General features: G+C 35.8%; 1 protein-coding gene across 1 annotated transcript in view; it reads left to right on the top strand.

Annotated features, from left to right (window-relative positions):
• Positions 1 to 14,704, top strand: part of LOC123529063 (fibroblast growth factor receptor 2-like) — a 31,734-nt gene extending 17,030 nt beyond the window's left edge. The window contains exons 7-18 of the mRNA XM_045309258.2: positions 841 to 921; positions 1,294 to 1,362; positions 1,957 to 2,141; positions 3,634 to 3,755; positions 5,674 to 5,784; positions 10,695 to 10,839; positions 11,337 to 11,447; positions 11,865 to 12,064; positions 12,849 to 12,971; positions 13,189 to 13,397; positions 13,813 to 13,918; positions 14,214 to 14,704. Coding sequence (XP_045165193.2) covers positions 841 to 921; positions 1,294 to 1,362; positions 1,957 to 2,141; positions 3,634 to 3,755; positions 5,674 to 5,784; positions 10,695 to 10,839; positions 11,337 to 11,447; positions 11,865 to 12,064; positions 12,849 to 12,971; positions 13,189 to 13,397; positions 13,813 to 13,918; positions 14,214 to 14,240 — 1,489 coding nt within the window. The 3' untranslated portion in view covers positions 14,241 to 14,704. The remainder of the gene's footprint in view (positions 1 to 840; positions 922 to 1,293; positions 1,363 to 1,956; positions 2,142 to 3,633; positions 3,756 to 5,673; positions 5,785 to 10,694; positions 10,840 to 11,336; positions 11,448 to 11,864; positions 12,065 to 12,848; positions 12,972 to 13,188; positions 13,398 to 13,812; positions 13,919 to 14,213) is intronic.
• Positions 14,705 to 15,215: the final 511 nt, after the last annotated feature.

Below are 15,215 nucleotides of genomic sequence, written 5' to 3'. Positions count from 1 at the left end.
TACAAAATGTTTCTTTGATTTGACCTAGTGACCTAGTTTTTAACCCCAGATAACCCATTTTCAAAAACGGCCTAGCTTTTATCAAGGTAATCATTTTGACCAAAATTCATGAAGATTAATTAAAAAATACAGCCTCTATCGCATACACAAGGTTTTTCTTTGATTTAACCTTGTGACCTAATTTTTGACCGCAGACGATCCATTTTCGAACTCTGTCTAGATTTTATCAAGATAATCATTCTGACCAAATTTCATGAAGATCAGTTGAAAAATACAGCCTCTATCGCATACACAAGCTAAATGTTGACGGACAGACAACAGACAGACGACAGAAAGACAGACGACAGACGACCGACGGACGCCGGACATCGAGTTATCAGAAAAACTCACCTGAGCAAAAAACAGACTTACGGTCATATTCATTACTTTAATATCCCCTTCCATTCCTAACTTGATCTGACTTTTAAAACTACTTTGACGAATCAGTGTTGTTGCATTATCAATGTTGACACACAGACTCTTGAAGTTTAAGTCCCCCTGCCAAATATCAGCCAGTCATCTTAAACACACTGAGCATATATCCTAAAAAGTACAACAAAAATGCTGAATTTGTAACAAAACATATTCAATGTTTGAGATATGTGCTCAGTTTTAAGACTATACATACTGGCTGATATTTAGTAGATACGGGATAAAGTAATATATAGTTTTGCGATACAAAATGAACGGTATATGGTAGACAACTGATTGATATGATCCTATGGCACAGTTCAGTATAAAATATCCTTGTTAAATTGATTTATGAATTCTTACTGGTTTATTTTTACTTTTGTTTTTCAGTTTCTTGTACAATAACAGATTGCACTACATTGCCGGAGATGCGTTTGTCTCTGTTGGCTCGGAATCACTCAATTTCAAACTGTAAGATACCATAACACCTCCGTAAAATAGACATTAGTATGAAATTTTACCTTCAGTCTTATACAGTTGCAAGCAAGGTCAATTTTAATTTATATTTACAGTATCATAGAAATAAATTATATCGTTAAAATTTCAGTTTTCATTGTGAAGAGGTTGATATTGTATACATTTCAGAGATGTTCAGCAGCCAGGACTACAGGAACTTGTTAAAGAATGAAAAATGTAGCACACAAACACAAAATATTGATGCTTTTTCTATGACTTTCCGTGTATTTTATTTAATTTTTAACATCATAAATGTTTATTCCATTCTGACACCTATCGTTTGATGATACACACGATAGAAACTTTTCTCTTTTGAATTTATTTCAGATCCTTACAAAACAACAGTCTGGCAACCCTTCACGAGGATATGTTACCACTAATCACCAGAAGTCTCGAGTATGGTTAAAATGATTTAAACTATGAAAATAAGACACATATTGTTATTTGAGAGCAAACAATTTGTTAATTGTTTCATTCACCACCAACTGCAATAAGGTGACGACATAAATGTCGTTAGGTTATATGTGTCCTTACCTAAAGCCAAGAATGTATATTAGACATGTAGTCATTAACAAAAAGGAAGTATTTTACATGAGATATGGGGTGGAAACTTTTTTTGTTTATGCTGCCATAAAATTTGAAAATACAAAGAGGAATAGTATAAATATTTCTAAATATATCTTAAAGTCAGCGTTCAACGTAGTAACATGACGATGTAATTTGTAGTAAAATGACGATTTAATTAGTAGTAACATAACAATGTAATTAGTAGTAACATGACGATTTAATTAGTAGTAACATGACGATGTTACTAGTAGTAACATAAAGCTGTAATTAGTAGTAAAATGACGATATAATTAGTATAGTGACATGACGATGTAATTAGTAGTAACATGCCTGTGCTACTAAAGTCGATTAGTTTCGAAATACAGATAAGTTGTATACTTTTCGTTTATAGCAAAATACGAAATTATTTCTGCATATTTAAAGGAGTGTACATGGAGACACGCTTAGAGGAAATGCCTGGCGGTGTGACTGTTCCCTCTACTGGATGATTACGTTGGTTCAGAGTTATAATGTGACAGGAAACCTTGTATGTAATGAACCGAAACACATACAAATGCTTCAATTTGACCTGGAAGATTTAGTATGTGAAAAGAAACAGACACAGATAGGTAAGCAGTGGTATCCGCAGAATATTTCGCTAACAAAATAAAAACGTGTAACGGAATTTAATTTTTATATGAAATTGCATTCGCTTAACTCTTCAAAAGTTTATGACTTCTTTATGGCATTAAAACAAAATAATAAATGTTTGAAAAGTCTTTTAAACTATAAACATACAAAACATATCTGAGTGTAGTCCTTGCAGTCATAAAGGGGATAAACTGACTTACTTTTCGTCAAGTCTTGGACAAGATTTCCAGCAAAGGGTTGAACTTTAAATATTAGACCGTATATCCAGCTTGAGCAAACTGGGGTATAGAGTTGTGATAACTGTCTTCAAAACAATTTCATTCCCTTATATGAAATATGACAGAGAATTAGAATTGCCCCGATCACCTCCCCCCCCCCCCCACCCCACCCCAACACACTCCAACTTCCGCCCCATTTATTACCCGTTCACAAAAAACTATGTTTCCACAAAAACTGTGATTGGGTTCTCTAAACCCATTAATGGTGTTTAAAAGGTATTAAAACTCGTGGGTATATTGGGTTACCTCTAGCTGTAAGCTTTGCTCAAATGTCGATGGTGAGTGTGATATATTTTTCCTTTTAGTAACCCTGAACCTATATATTTATGTAGTCATAAGCTTTATGGTCAGTTTTTATGCATCCCCCCGCCCCGCTCCGCAGCCTCCCTGCATTGAAGCGGCTTATAGTAGTTGCAGCGTTCGTCCGTCCCGATGCGTGTCCGGTCTCTAACTTTGCCATTTATGAATGGATTTAATTGTTGTTGTTTTTTGCACAAATGTTCCCCCAAAACGAGACAATAAGTCATGACCAAGATGCAGACACCTAGCTTAAAGGTCAAGGTCACACTTGGAGGTCAAATGTCAACAAGGTTTTTTACCTGTCCATTCTGTAACTCAACCATCATTCAAGGAATTTGAATTTTACTTGAAAAAAAATTCCCTATAATCAGACAATGTGTCAGACGCAATACCCAGAACCCTCGCTCAAAGGTCAAGGTCACACATGGAGGTCAAATATCAGAAGTACTGTTCCTGGCTTTAATATTTGTTTGCAAAAGTGTTTCCCAGAATAAAATAACTTGTCATATACAAAACTCAGACTCCAAGCTGAAAGATGAAAGTCACACTGATGTAAAAGGTCAATATGTTTTTCCCTATCGTGTCCATAACATATAGGTTATCCAAAAAACTGACCAAACACCATATTACATATCAGTTACCACTTCGATTCAACCGAAGCAGTATGGACTATTTTTAAAAGTAGTTTCTTGTTTTCTTTCGTCCGACGATCAAAACGTGTACTGGTTTATACATTTTCTAAACATAAAAAAGATATACAATCCTAGGAAAATTTTAGCCAAGTGTGGCTTAATATTTAAAATGCTCATTTGTACCTTACGACTCATTAGACAATTTATCTTGGCCGAAGTAATTAAGAGAAAGTGTGTTTCAGTGGGTTGTTATATTTCAGGACCGAAGTTGGCAATCGTCGGAATCATTTTAGCTTGCATTGTAGTTGTAATTGGAGCTTGTGTGGTATTAGTAGTTTGGTTGTGTCGGAAGAAGGCAGGGAGAAAAACGAAACGTTTTAAGGTAGATTATATTCTTTACTTAAACTTACCGGTAAATCAGAGAGGTATGCGTGTAGATATACAGTCAGGACAAAATATATGAGCCGCACAATGAGAAAACCAACATTTGCGACCAGCATGGATCCGCAAAGTCTTGTCAGGATCCATGCTGTTCGCTTTTAAAGCCTATTGCAATTAGAGAAACCGTTAGCGAACAGCATGTATCCTGGCCAGACTGCACGGATGCGCAGGTTGGTCTGGATCCATGCTGGCCGCAATCGCACTATGTTGGTATTTTCATGGTGCGGTTCATATGTAAGATGACAAGTCAGTAATAACAAATGTATTAAATCAGCCGTAAAATCCTATTAAACTTTGAAATACATGATAATACTTCAAGCAAGGTTTATGCTGAGAAAAAAATTCATATGTAATAAGTCATTCAAATAAATAAAAAGAGTAGAGTGGACCTGTAGGAAAGATAGCAGACGATTCCACTCATTGCTTTACAATGCTTCTTAGCGCAGCACGATGTTCATAAATAACACTATTATTAAGAATAAATGTTTTCAGATTGAATTTTGAAACAATGTCTCACCTTTAATGTTCTCACGTTGTCGGAACTATATATTCGTCAAGTTAGTATATAGTTGGGTTCCTTTCATTTTTCAATGTAATGTTTATATATCTCTATGTTGTGATGATAAAATCTATAAGAAGATATTTTGGAAGCATAGAACGCGACCAATCGAAACAAAGACAAACTTGGTTTGACTGAATCATTTCATGAATAGTAATGAAATATGCAACATCCCTACCTCCCTCTAGCACCGGCTTAAAATATCCTTCAAAAGCAATACTGTAAACCTAGAAACGTTCGCGAACACTATATTTCGCGTTCTAATGACGACAGACGATTTAGCGGCTACAAAGATTCGCGGAATACGCCTGTCGCGAAATACGCTAAAACTTAATAGCTAAAGCACAAAACAAACGGTCGCAGGTAAAATTACAGGAAAGGCTGCACATAAATTGGGCAAATACTTGTAATTGGTCACTTATCCCTAACAAATTTTAAATCTACCATACTTTGAGATCGTGAGTGAAATCCACGTTACACAATATACCGTTTGTAATCACAAATCACTGTATAGTAGTACAAGAAGCAATATGTCTATACGGATGTTTTTAATCAAACAAACATAAGCATTATTCCCTGTGATAACTAAAATCTGGTATAATAATAATAATAATAATAATAATAACTGGACAATGGCTGAGCAGATGACAGTGTTTTAACAATAAAAAATACTGTTTGATACGGAAACTTAGCCAAGGGATTAAAATAACAGGCTCAACTTTACTATTGTCAGTGTTTCACATATTTACTTATTTCCATTCAAATAAAATGTTTGCATATTGTCCCATATACGATGTATTTGTTTATAACACATTTTTGCCCGTGATATAAGTATTAAAGTATATAATATAGATATACTATAATAAAAGATTTCTACATTATAAAAACATCCCAATTAATAAAACTATCATGTCAAACTTTTCAGATGCAAAGCAGGTTTCTATTACCGGCTTAGAATAATTATAAACGACAAATCATAGCATTGATGTCATGTATAATGAAAACTGCAAACTTTCGCGTTTTTATAGTAGCTGGCTGGTTCGCGGCTACAAAACTTCACGGATACTACACATCAACCGCGAAAGTCGCTAACTTAAATTGCGCGAAGCAATTTCTAGGTTTACAGTATATGGTATAAGCTTACATGTTTGTGCTATGTGCTTCCAGCAAATCTCCCATTTCCTATCATCTTTTATTATTTTAAATATGCATATTTACATTTTTTATAATTGAAAAATGTATACACTTGAACAAAACGAGCGTTCTTGATACGATTTGCTCTTTGCACTTTATTTCACAGGTGTCAGAGAACAGACATTACTACAGACCGCAATCTGTGACAGATATATCCGGGTTGTCTGTATCACCAGGTAGTCCCCATGTAAATAGCTACAATCAGGAAAGTAAGCTGGTAAGCCAAAGGCATATAATTTATCTAATAACAAATACAAATAAACTGTACAGAAACAGTGACAAATACATTAACAAGACATATATCTAATAACAAATACAAATAAACTGTACAGAAACAGTGAGAAATGCATTTAAAAGACATATATCTAATAACAAATACAAATAAACTGTACAGAAACAGTGAGAAATGCATTACAAAGATGTACATCTAACATCAAATACAAATAAACTGTACAGAAATAGTGAAAAATGCATTAAAAAGACACATATCTAACATCAAATACAAATAAACTGTACAGAAACAGTGAGAAATGCATTACAAAGATGTACATCTAACATCAAATACAAATAAACTGTACAGAAACAGTGAAAAATGCATTAAAAAGACACATATCTAACATCAAATACAAATAAACTGTACAGAAACAGTGAGAAATGCATTAAAAAGACACATATCTAACATCAAATACAAATAAACTGTACAGAAACAGTGAGAAAAGCATTAAAAAGACATATATCTAACATTGAATACAAATAAATGAGAAATACATTAAAAATACATATTTCTAACATCAAATACAAATAAACTGTACAGTAACAGTAAGAGATGCATTAAAAAAGGCATATATCGAACAGTGTTGAAACAAAAGGGATTAAAATTGCTGTCGAGTCATCGTATGCTGAGATTTTGCTTTTATTTATATTAAATATAGAAGGCTACAGGCCGGGACTTTGTGTTTATTTCGATTGAGCCCGTCATGTCGAGTAAGTACATTTGGAGTCAGCGCAATTTGATTGTAGCCCAACCTGATAACCTGTGATAGTGTTGTAGTCCAACCTAGTAACCATTGCTAGTGTTGTAGTCCAACCTAGTAACCATTGCTAGTGTTGTAGTTTAACCTGGTAACCACTGCTAGTGTTGACGTCCGACCGGGTAACCTCTGCTAGTGTTGGAGTCCATCCTGGATTGCTAGTATTGTAGTCTAACTTGGTAACCATTGCTAGAGTTGTAGTCCAACCTGATAACCACTGCCAACGTTGACGTCCCACCGGGTAACCTCTGCTAGTGTTGTAGTCCTACCTGTATTGCTAGTATTGTAGTCTAACTTGGTAACCATTGCTAGAGTTGTAGTCCAACGTGATAACCACAGCTAACGTTGACGTCCCACCGGGTAACCTCTGCTAGTGTTGTAGTCCAACCTGGACTGCTAGTATTGTAGTCTAACTTGGTAACCATTGCTAGTGTTGTAGTCCAATCTAGTAACCATCGCTAGTGTTGTAGTTCAACCTGGTAACCACTGCTAGTGTTGACGTCCCGCCGGGTAACCTCTGCTGATGTTATAGTCCTACCTGGACTGCTAGTATTGTAGTCTAACTTGGTAACCATTGCTAGAGTTTTAGTCCAACCTGATTACCACTGCTAACGTTGACGTCCCACTGGGTGATCTCTGATAGTGTTGTAGGCCTACCTGGATTGTTAGTATTGTAGTTTAACTTGGAAACCATTGCTAGAGTTGTAGTCCAACCTGATAACCACTGCTAACGTTGACGTCCCACCGGGTAACCTCTAATAGTGTTGTAGTCCAACCTGGTAACCACTGCTAGTGTTGTAGTCCAGCCTGGTAACCACTGCTAACGTTGACGTCTAACCGGGTAACCTCTGCTAGCGTTTTAGTCATACCTGGATTGCTAGTATTGTAGTCTAACTTGGTAACCATTGCTAGTGTTGTAGTTAAACCTGCTAACCACTGCTAGTGTTGTAGTCCAACCCGGTAAACGTTGCTCGTATTGTAGTCCTACCTGGTATGCTAGCAATGTAGTTTAAACTGGAAACCACCAATGCTAGTGTTTTAGTCCAACCTGGTAAACATTTCTAGTGTTATAGTCCAAAAAGGTAAACATTGCAAGTGTGGTAGTCCAACCTGGTAACTTCTGAAAATCATGTAGTCCAACCTGGTAACCATTGCTAGTGTTGTAGTCTAACCTGGTTACCATTGCTAGTGTTGTAGTCCAACCTGGTATGCATTGCTAGTGTTGTTGTCCATCCTGGTAACCATTGCTAAGGATGTAGTCCAACCTGGTAACCACTACTAGTGTTGTAGTCCAACCTGATAACCATTGCTAGTGCAACCTGGTAAACATTGGTAATGTTGTAGTCCAACATGGTATGCATTGCTAGTGTTGTTGTCCATCCTGGAAACCATTGCTTGTGTTGTAGTCCAACCTAGTAACCATTACTAGTGTTGTAGTCCAACCTGGTAACCATTGCTTGTGTTGTAGTCCAACCTGGTAACCATTATTAGTGTTGTAGTCCAACCTGGCAATTATTGCTAGTGTTGTAGTCCAACCTGGTACCATTGCTAGTGTTGCAGTCCAACCTGGTAACCATTGCTAGTGTTGTAGTCCAACCTGATAACCATTACTAGTGTTGTAGTCCAACCTGGTAACCGTTGCTAGTGTTGTAGTCCAACCTGGTAACCATTACTAGTGTTGCAGTCCAACCAGGTAACCATTACTAGTGTTGTAGTCCAACCTGGTAACCATTGCTAGTTTTGTAGTCCAAGCTGGTAACCATTACTAGTGTTGTAGTTTAACCGGGTAACCTCTGAAAGTGTTGTAGTCCAACCTGGTAACCACTGCTTGTGATGTAGTCCAACCTGGTAACCACTGCTAGTGATGTAGTCCAACCTGGTTACCATTGCTAGTGTTGTAGTCCAACCTGGTAACCACTACTTGTGTTGTAGTCCAACCTGGTAACCATTACTAGTGTTGTAGTCCAACCTGGTAACCATTGCTAGTGTTTTAGTCCAACCTGGTAACCATTACTAGTGTTGTAGTCCAACCTTGTAAACATTGCTAGTATGGTAGTTCAACCTGGTAACCATTGCTAATGTTGTAGTCCAACCTGGTAATCATTACTAGTGTTGTAGTCCAACCTTGTAAACATTGCAAGTATGGTAGTCCAACCTAGTAACCATTGCTAGTGTTGTAGTCCATCCTGGTAATCATTACTAGTGTTTTAGTCCCACCTGGAAAACACTGCTAGTATGGTAGTCCAACCTGGTAACCATTGCTAGAGTTGTAGTCCAACCTGGTAACCATTACTAGTGTTGTAGTCCAACCTGGTAAACATTGCTAGTATGGTAGTCCAACCTGGAAACCATTTCTAGTGTTGTAGTCCAACCTGGTAACCATTACTAGTGTTGCAGTCCAACCAGGTAACCATTACTAGTGTTGTAGTCCAACCTGGTAACCATTGCTAGTTTGTAGTCCAAGCTGGTAACCATTACTAGTGTTGTAGTTAACCGGTAACCTTGAAAGTGTTGTAGTCCAACCTGGTAACCATGCTTGTGATGTAGTCCAACCTGGTAACCACTGCTAGTGATGTAGTCCAACCTGGTTACCATTGCTAGTGTTGTAGTCCAACCTGGTAACCACTACTAGTGTTGTAGTCCAACCTGGTAACCATTGCTAGTGTTGTAGTCCAACCTGGTAACCATTGCTAGTGTTGTAGTCCAACCTGGTAACCATTACTAGTGTTGTAGTCCAACCTGTAACATTGCTAGTTGGTAGTTCAACCTGGTAACCATTGCTAATGTTGTAGTCCAACCTGGTAATCATTACTAGTGTGTAGTCCAACCTTGTAACATGCAAGTATGGTAGTCCAACCTAGTAACCATTGCTAGTGTTGTAGTCCATCTGGTAATCATTACTAGTGTTTTAGTCCCACCTGGAAAACACTGCTAGTATGGTAGTCCAACCTGGTAACCATTGCTAGAGTTGTAGTCCAACCTGGTAACCATTACTAGTGTTGTAGTCCAACCTGGTAAACATTGCTAGTATGGTAGTCCAACCTGGAAACCATTTCTAGTGTTGTAGGCCAACCTGGTAACCATTACTTGTGTTGTAATCCAACCTTGTAAACATTGCTAGTATTGTAGTTCAACCTGGTAACCATTGCTAGTGTTGTAGTCCAACCTGGTAACCATTACTAGTGTTGTAGTCCAACCTGGTAAACATTGCTAGTATGGTAGTCCAACCTGGTAACCATTGCTAGTGTTGTAGTCCAACCTGGTAACCATTACTAGTGTTGTAGTCCAACCTGGTAAACATTGCTAGTATGGTAGTCCAACCTGGAAACCATTGCTAGTGTTGTAGGCCAACCTGGTAAGCATTACTAGTGTTGTAGTCCAACCTGGTAACCATTACTAGTGTTGTAGTCCAACCTAGTAACCATTGCTAATGTTGTAGTCCAACCTGGTAACCATTGCTAGTGTTGTAGTCCAACCTGGTAAACATTGCTAGTATGGTAGTCTAACCTGGTAACCATTGCTAGTGTTGTAGTCTAACCTGGTAACCATTGCTAGTGTTGTAGTCCAACCCCTGGTAACCATTACTAGTGTTGTAGTCCAACCTGGTAACCACAACTAGTGTTGTAGTCCAACTTGGTAACCATTGCTAGTGTAGTAGTCCATCCAAGTAACCACTGAAAGTGTTGTAGTCCAACCTTGTAACAACTTCGCCACTTACTCCCTCAGCAATAATTTTCTCCCGTTTGCACAATATTCGCCATTCACAGATATTCTGCATTTAATTCAGTTTAGTTCTGTTTTATTCGTTAATATTTATTTCCATTTTGCCTCTGCAATATTAAAAAAAAAACACTGCTTCCCACATTCTTTCATATATCCAGATATTATTAATTATTTCACTATAATTTGTCGCAGATGATGATTGTTGATCATTTGAATTGCTTACATAAAGCGACATGGTCTTCGAACTGTTTATTATGATTTTCTTTGACAATTTCATATTGATTTGTATGCTTTCTGTCACAGTTGTAAATGAAACGTTGCGCATAAAAGTGCTTTACATACCCGAATACTACAATGTAACACTGTATAACAGGATGTAGGGTTTACGGAACTCGCCTTGTATGGTAAAGTAAGGCTTGTGAAACTGCTAGGGCGTGGGGCATTTGGTGAAGTATACGAGGGGTTTGAAGGTGGCTTCAACAATACCGGAAGGAAAGTGGCCATAAAAAGAATAAAAGGTATTCCCATATAGTATATATGTTTGTATATCTGAAAGCGACATAATCGCTAAATAGATGTATATAAGTTTTTGTTTCTTGTTGGTTATGTCTACCTATTAGAAAACAAACGTTAAAAGCAGCTTGATCAGGAAGTGTAAATGATATTGAAAATAAGCTGACAAAAGCATGTCCTGAAAGGTAATTGTTAAGCAAAAGAGGTAGGGATCGGGAAAGAGTTTCTAAAAAAGCTTTTTAGCTTACTACTCGATCCCTTGCTTTTGTAACATATATTGTAATAATGTGCTATTTGTTGAATAAAATATTGTTTAAACCAAGTAGTGATGTGGCAAAAAGTGATGTAATTTGAACTTCGATGAATTTGAAACATAAGAACATATTGTAAATTTGTATCTCAAAGTTCTACTTGAAAATATTCAACTACAAGTCTGCCAAATTATTAAACATTCCAGATATAAATACTTACTTACTCACTCGTATATTACTACCTTTAACAGACAATGCAAGTGCAGAAGAAGTCGAAAGCCTGGTGAAAGAATGTAAAAGTCTAAAAACAGTCGGCTCACATCAAAACATAATTGAGGTGTACGGGTCTTGTGTAATTAATGGTAAAAGTTACGTTTACTATTTAAAACGCATATCTGAAACGTTGATTGGTTTACATTTTCTTTCATATAGCTAAAATACCGTTATAAAATTAACTGTTCCAAAATGAACTAGCATAGTCACCCTAGCAGGTTAAGTGGGAATCGATGGTTCGACCTGGCGAGACGTGTTATATTCACAATTTCTATTTCCTGTAATAAGCAGTTGGCAGCTACTTGCAAAGAACAAGTCTGGTTTGGAACTGATTGAAATATTGTTGAAAAAATGACGTTTCATCGAGAATCACTCACGTTTGATATGTTTTGTGTTAAAAACTAGTCCTCATTAATATGAACCCGTCTTTTTTCTTGTAAAGAGCGGCAGAACTTTGTTTGAAGAACGTTACGTCTTTTCTGTTTCCGTATTTTATTTTGTGTCAGGTTCCCGTGCAATAGTTATGGAACTGGCTGAGGACGGAGACCTACGGAAGTATTTGAGAGAGCACTATGAAGCAAACAGAACCGTAATACAAAACCTTGACAGCTCTGAGGAGAAATCGTATCTATTGTCACAGTGTTCACGGCTGTATATATTCATGTGGCAAATAGCGAAAGGAATGGAATATTTGAACAGCTTGAAGGTACTTTAGCCCATGCTTACTTGAAATTCGCAAAGATTAGCCAGTCTGAAGAATGGTTCCTACTAAAAAATAATAAAAGGTTGGGGTAGATTTCCAAGGTGGAGTGTGGAGTGGGGTGGGCACATGGCACCTCAAATAGAAATCGTTTTACCTTTAAGGTAAACTAGACCAAGAATTCATATTTGAAAAAAGAACGAGTACTTCATTTAGTTTTAATTAAAACACAATTTTGATGTAATTAGAATAAATACAGAGTTATTATTCATATCATCGGTTCTACATGAAGAATTGTTCCGTTGATATTTGCTCTTTTTAATAACCTGTTAACACTGGCAATTTTCTTGGTATATTTTACGATCAAATATTCTATTGCAGTTTAAATTGTATTTCCAAGGAAAAACGTACAGTATTAACTACTCGAAACAGAAGAAAAATTTGAAATATTACAAAGCGAGTTGGATAAAACATTGACCAATTTGTCAGCTTCCATCTTAAGTTTATACTAAAATAAACTTTTTGACAGACAAACTTGTATAGTTAAGGATTGGATTGGGAGAGTAACTTAGTTTCATAATAGATTATTACTTACCCTATGAAACATTATATAGTATTATCCATGTATAATTATGTGTGAGGACGCTATATACCCTATAGTAATTACTTACATTATTTATATAATAAATACTACATATCATTCAGAATTATTAAGTATGGAGTATTTAATTTTAAAGTTAAAGGTAAACGACCGATATGAAAATAGTTAAATTTATTAATTATATTTCAGATTTTACATCGTGACCTTGCTGCTAGAAATATTTTGCTTTCAAAAGGACCGATCGCAAAGATATCCGACTTTGGCTTATCACGTGATATTTACGAATCGGACTACTACTTTCAAGAACTAGGGGTATGGCCCATACTGTTTTTAAATATGGATATGTATCGCTAGTTTTAAGTAAGTACATGAGGTATTAATCTATTGAATCAAATTTGCCTTTAAAAAAGCATTTCAAAAACAATTTTTTTATGCCATATGATCGGTTGATTCAGTACGTATTGCATCACGTATTGGCAACCTAATATATTTAAAAAGGCGCATGAACATTTAATGCTTTCTATTTAAGGGAAGACTACCGTACAAATGGATGAGTCCAGAGTCTCTTATAAATGGAAAGTATACTACTAAAAGTGATGTGTGGTCTTATGGTATTCTTCTCTGGGAGATGGTAACTCTCGGCAGCAGTCCATACCCGGGCATTCTACCCGATATGTTAATATCCATGCATAACTCGGGATATATAATGCCACAGCCATCTCTTTGTCCTAGTGATATGTAAGCACTGAATTTTTATAGAACTTCTAATTGAATAAAATCAACTGAACAAAATCATATATCTATTGAGAGAAAATTTAATGTCTTTGACATTGGACAAATGAAGGTCTAAAGAAAAGCATTTTCATATTGTTAACTATTGTTAAGAATATCATTTAGCAGAAAACTGTTCTTAGAAATTGCTTTCGCGTTACACAGTATGTGCCCTGTTAGATGTATTCGCATTGACATAACTATAGATCTGAAGAAAGAACGTTCAATCATCAAATAGTGTTCAGATCATCATTTGGCAAAATTTATCATGCGTGAGTCTTTCAAAAACTACTTTTGGACTACGCCTTATTATTATATATGTTAAATAGAAGATGGTATTCTAAGCTGTCAGGAGTAGGTTTGATGGTTTATTTCTTTACAGCTATTCCATCATGGTAGAATGTTGGAAATATACGCCAGATGAAAGACCAATTTTCAAGAAACTTGTTTTAGATTTGGACGATGTTATTCAGACAGAAACAAAACAGGTACATTACTTCATTTTATCAAAGAGTTGTAGATCATTTCCTTTCAGATGTTTCATCCTTATAATTAACCACGTGATTCTTTGTTGTATCTCGTACCATTTGTAAAAAAGCTTATAACTTGTAAGTTACAAACTGTTGAATTTCTGAAATTACACTTTTTACCGACTTGCTTAAGACATGAACTCGTCATTTTGAAATCTGATTGTAGTATCTCAAACCATTCCAAGCTGTGCATTTATATCATCGCTTCAATATGAGTAGCCATTTTATTTTAACTTTTGAATTTCATTTTCAGCCGTATATAACTTTGTCAAAGGAGTAGCCAGGGAAGTTGATGTCAATGGATGAAAAATTATGAGACATCAGTGAATACAAAGATTTTTCACAGAAAAAAGATCGATCATTAGAAATAGCAATAGCTAACTTTACGACGAGTATCAATGAACTATATCATCATATGTGTGATTATGTACAGAAATGTGTTTTTAAAATACAAGGACAGTTTACAGACTCATGTATAACTCATTGTGTAACATTCTCTGACAAATATTGCTTCAATTTGATTTGATTTTTATTGTATTACTTTCCTTGGTTTATGTTTCTTATAAATATTTATCATTTTAAAAGTTGCAGCACTATTACATGTTTTGTGTTTCAATAAAACAAAATATTTATGTTTCAACAGATTACCATTTTTGATATCTGTATATCAAAACTTGAATACTATTCTAAGAATAACAAATAATAAAATCTGTAAAAAGTAGTTTAAATGACATCTTCAAGCTTCTGTGAAAGTATCAATTGGCGTGTTTCAGACTTAGTTTCTTTTTTTAACTTTCTTGTTCAGAGATGTTTAGTCATAGTGAAAGACCGTTTTATTGAAACGCTCTCGCTTATTAGACAAGGAAAACACTGGCATTGTCGAGATTTCTTACATTCCCGAATCACCAATTAACACGGGTAAACTTCTTTAAGAGTAAAGTAATGACTTTAACTGTTTTTATTGTTTAATTCAGTTGCTAAATGTCTGCTGATTTTTTTCAAACCTAGGAATATTTCCCGATCTTGCCGCTTTTTAACTTTGCCATACGTATGTGGTCTATATGTAAAGGGTAAATTCATTTTAAAAACAAAATCTATCGGAGGACAGCAACGCTCGACTATTCGACAGCCTTGTCAATTGGATGGATATGAAAGTCGAAAAAGGGGCACAGTTCTGTAAAAATGTAAAAAAGAATTATGGAACCTGTACAATACATGTCAGCTCATCACAGAGGACAAGTGCATGAAGTTTTAA

Source organism: Mercenaria mercenaria, chromosome 13, assembly GCF_021730395.1.
Source record: "Mercenaria mercenaria strain notata chromosome 13, MADL_Memer_1, whole genome shotgun sequence".
NCBI lineage: Eukaryota > Metazoa > Mollusca > Bivalvia > Venerida > Veneridae > Mercenaria > Mercenaria mercenaria.
This window is presented reverse-complemented; position numbering and strand designations above follow the sequence as displayed.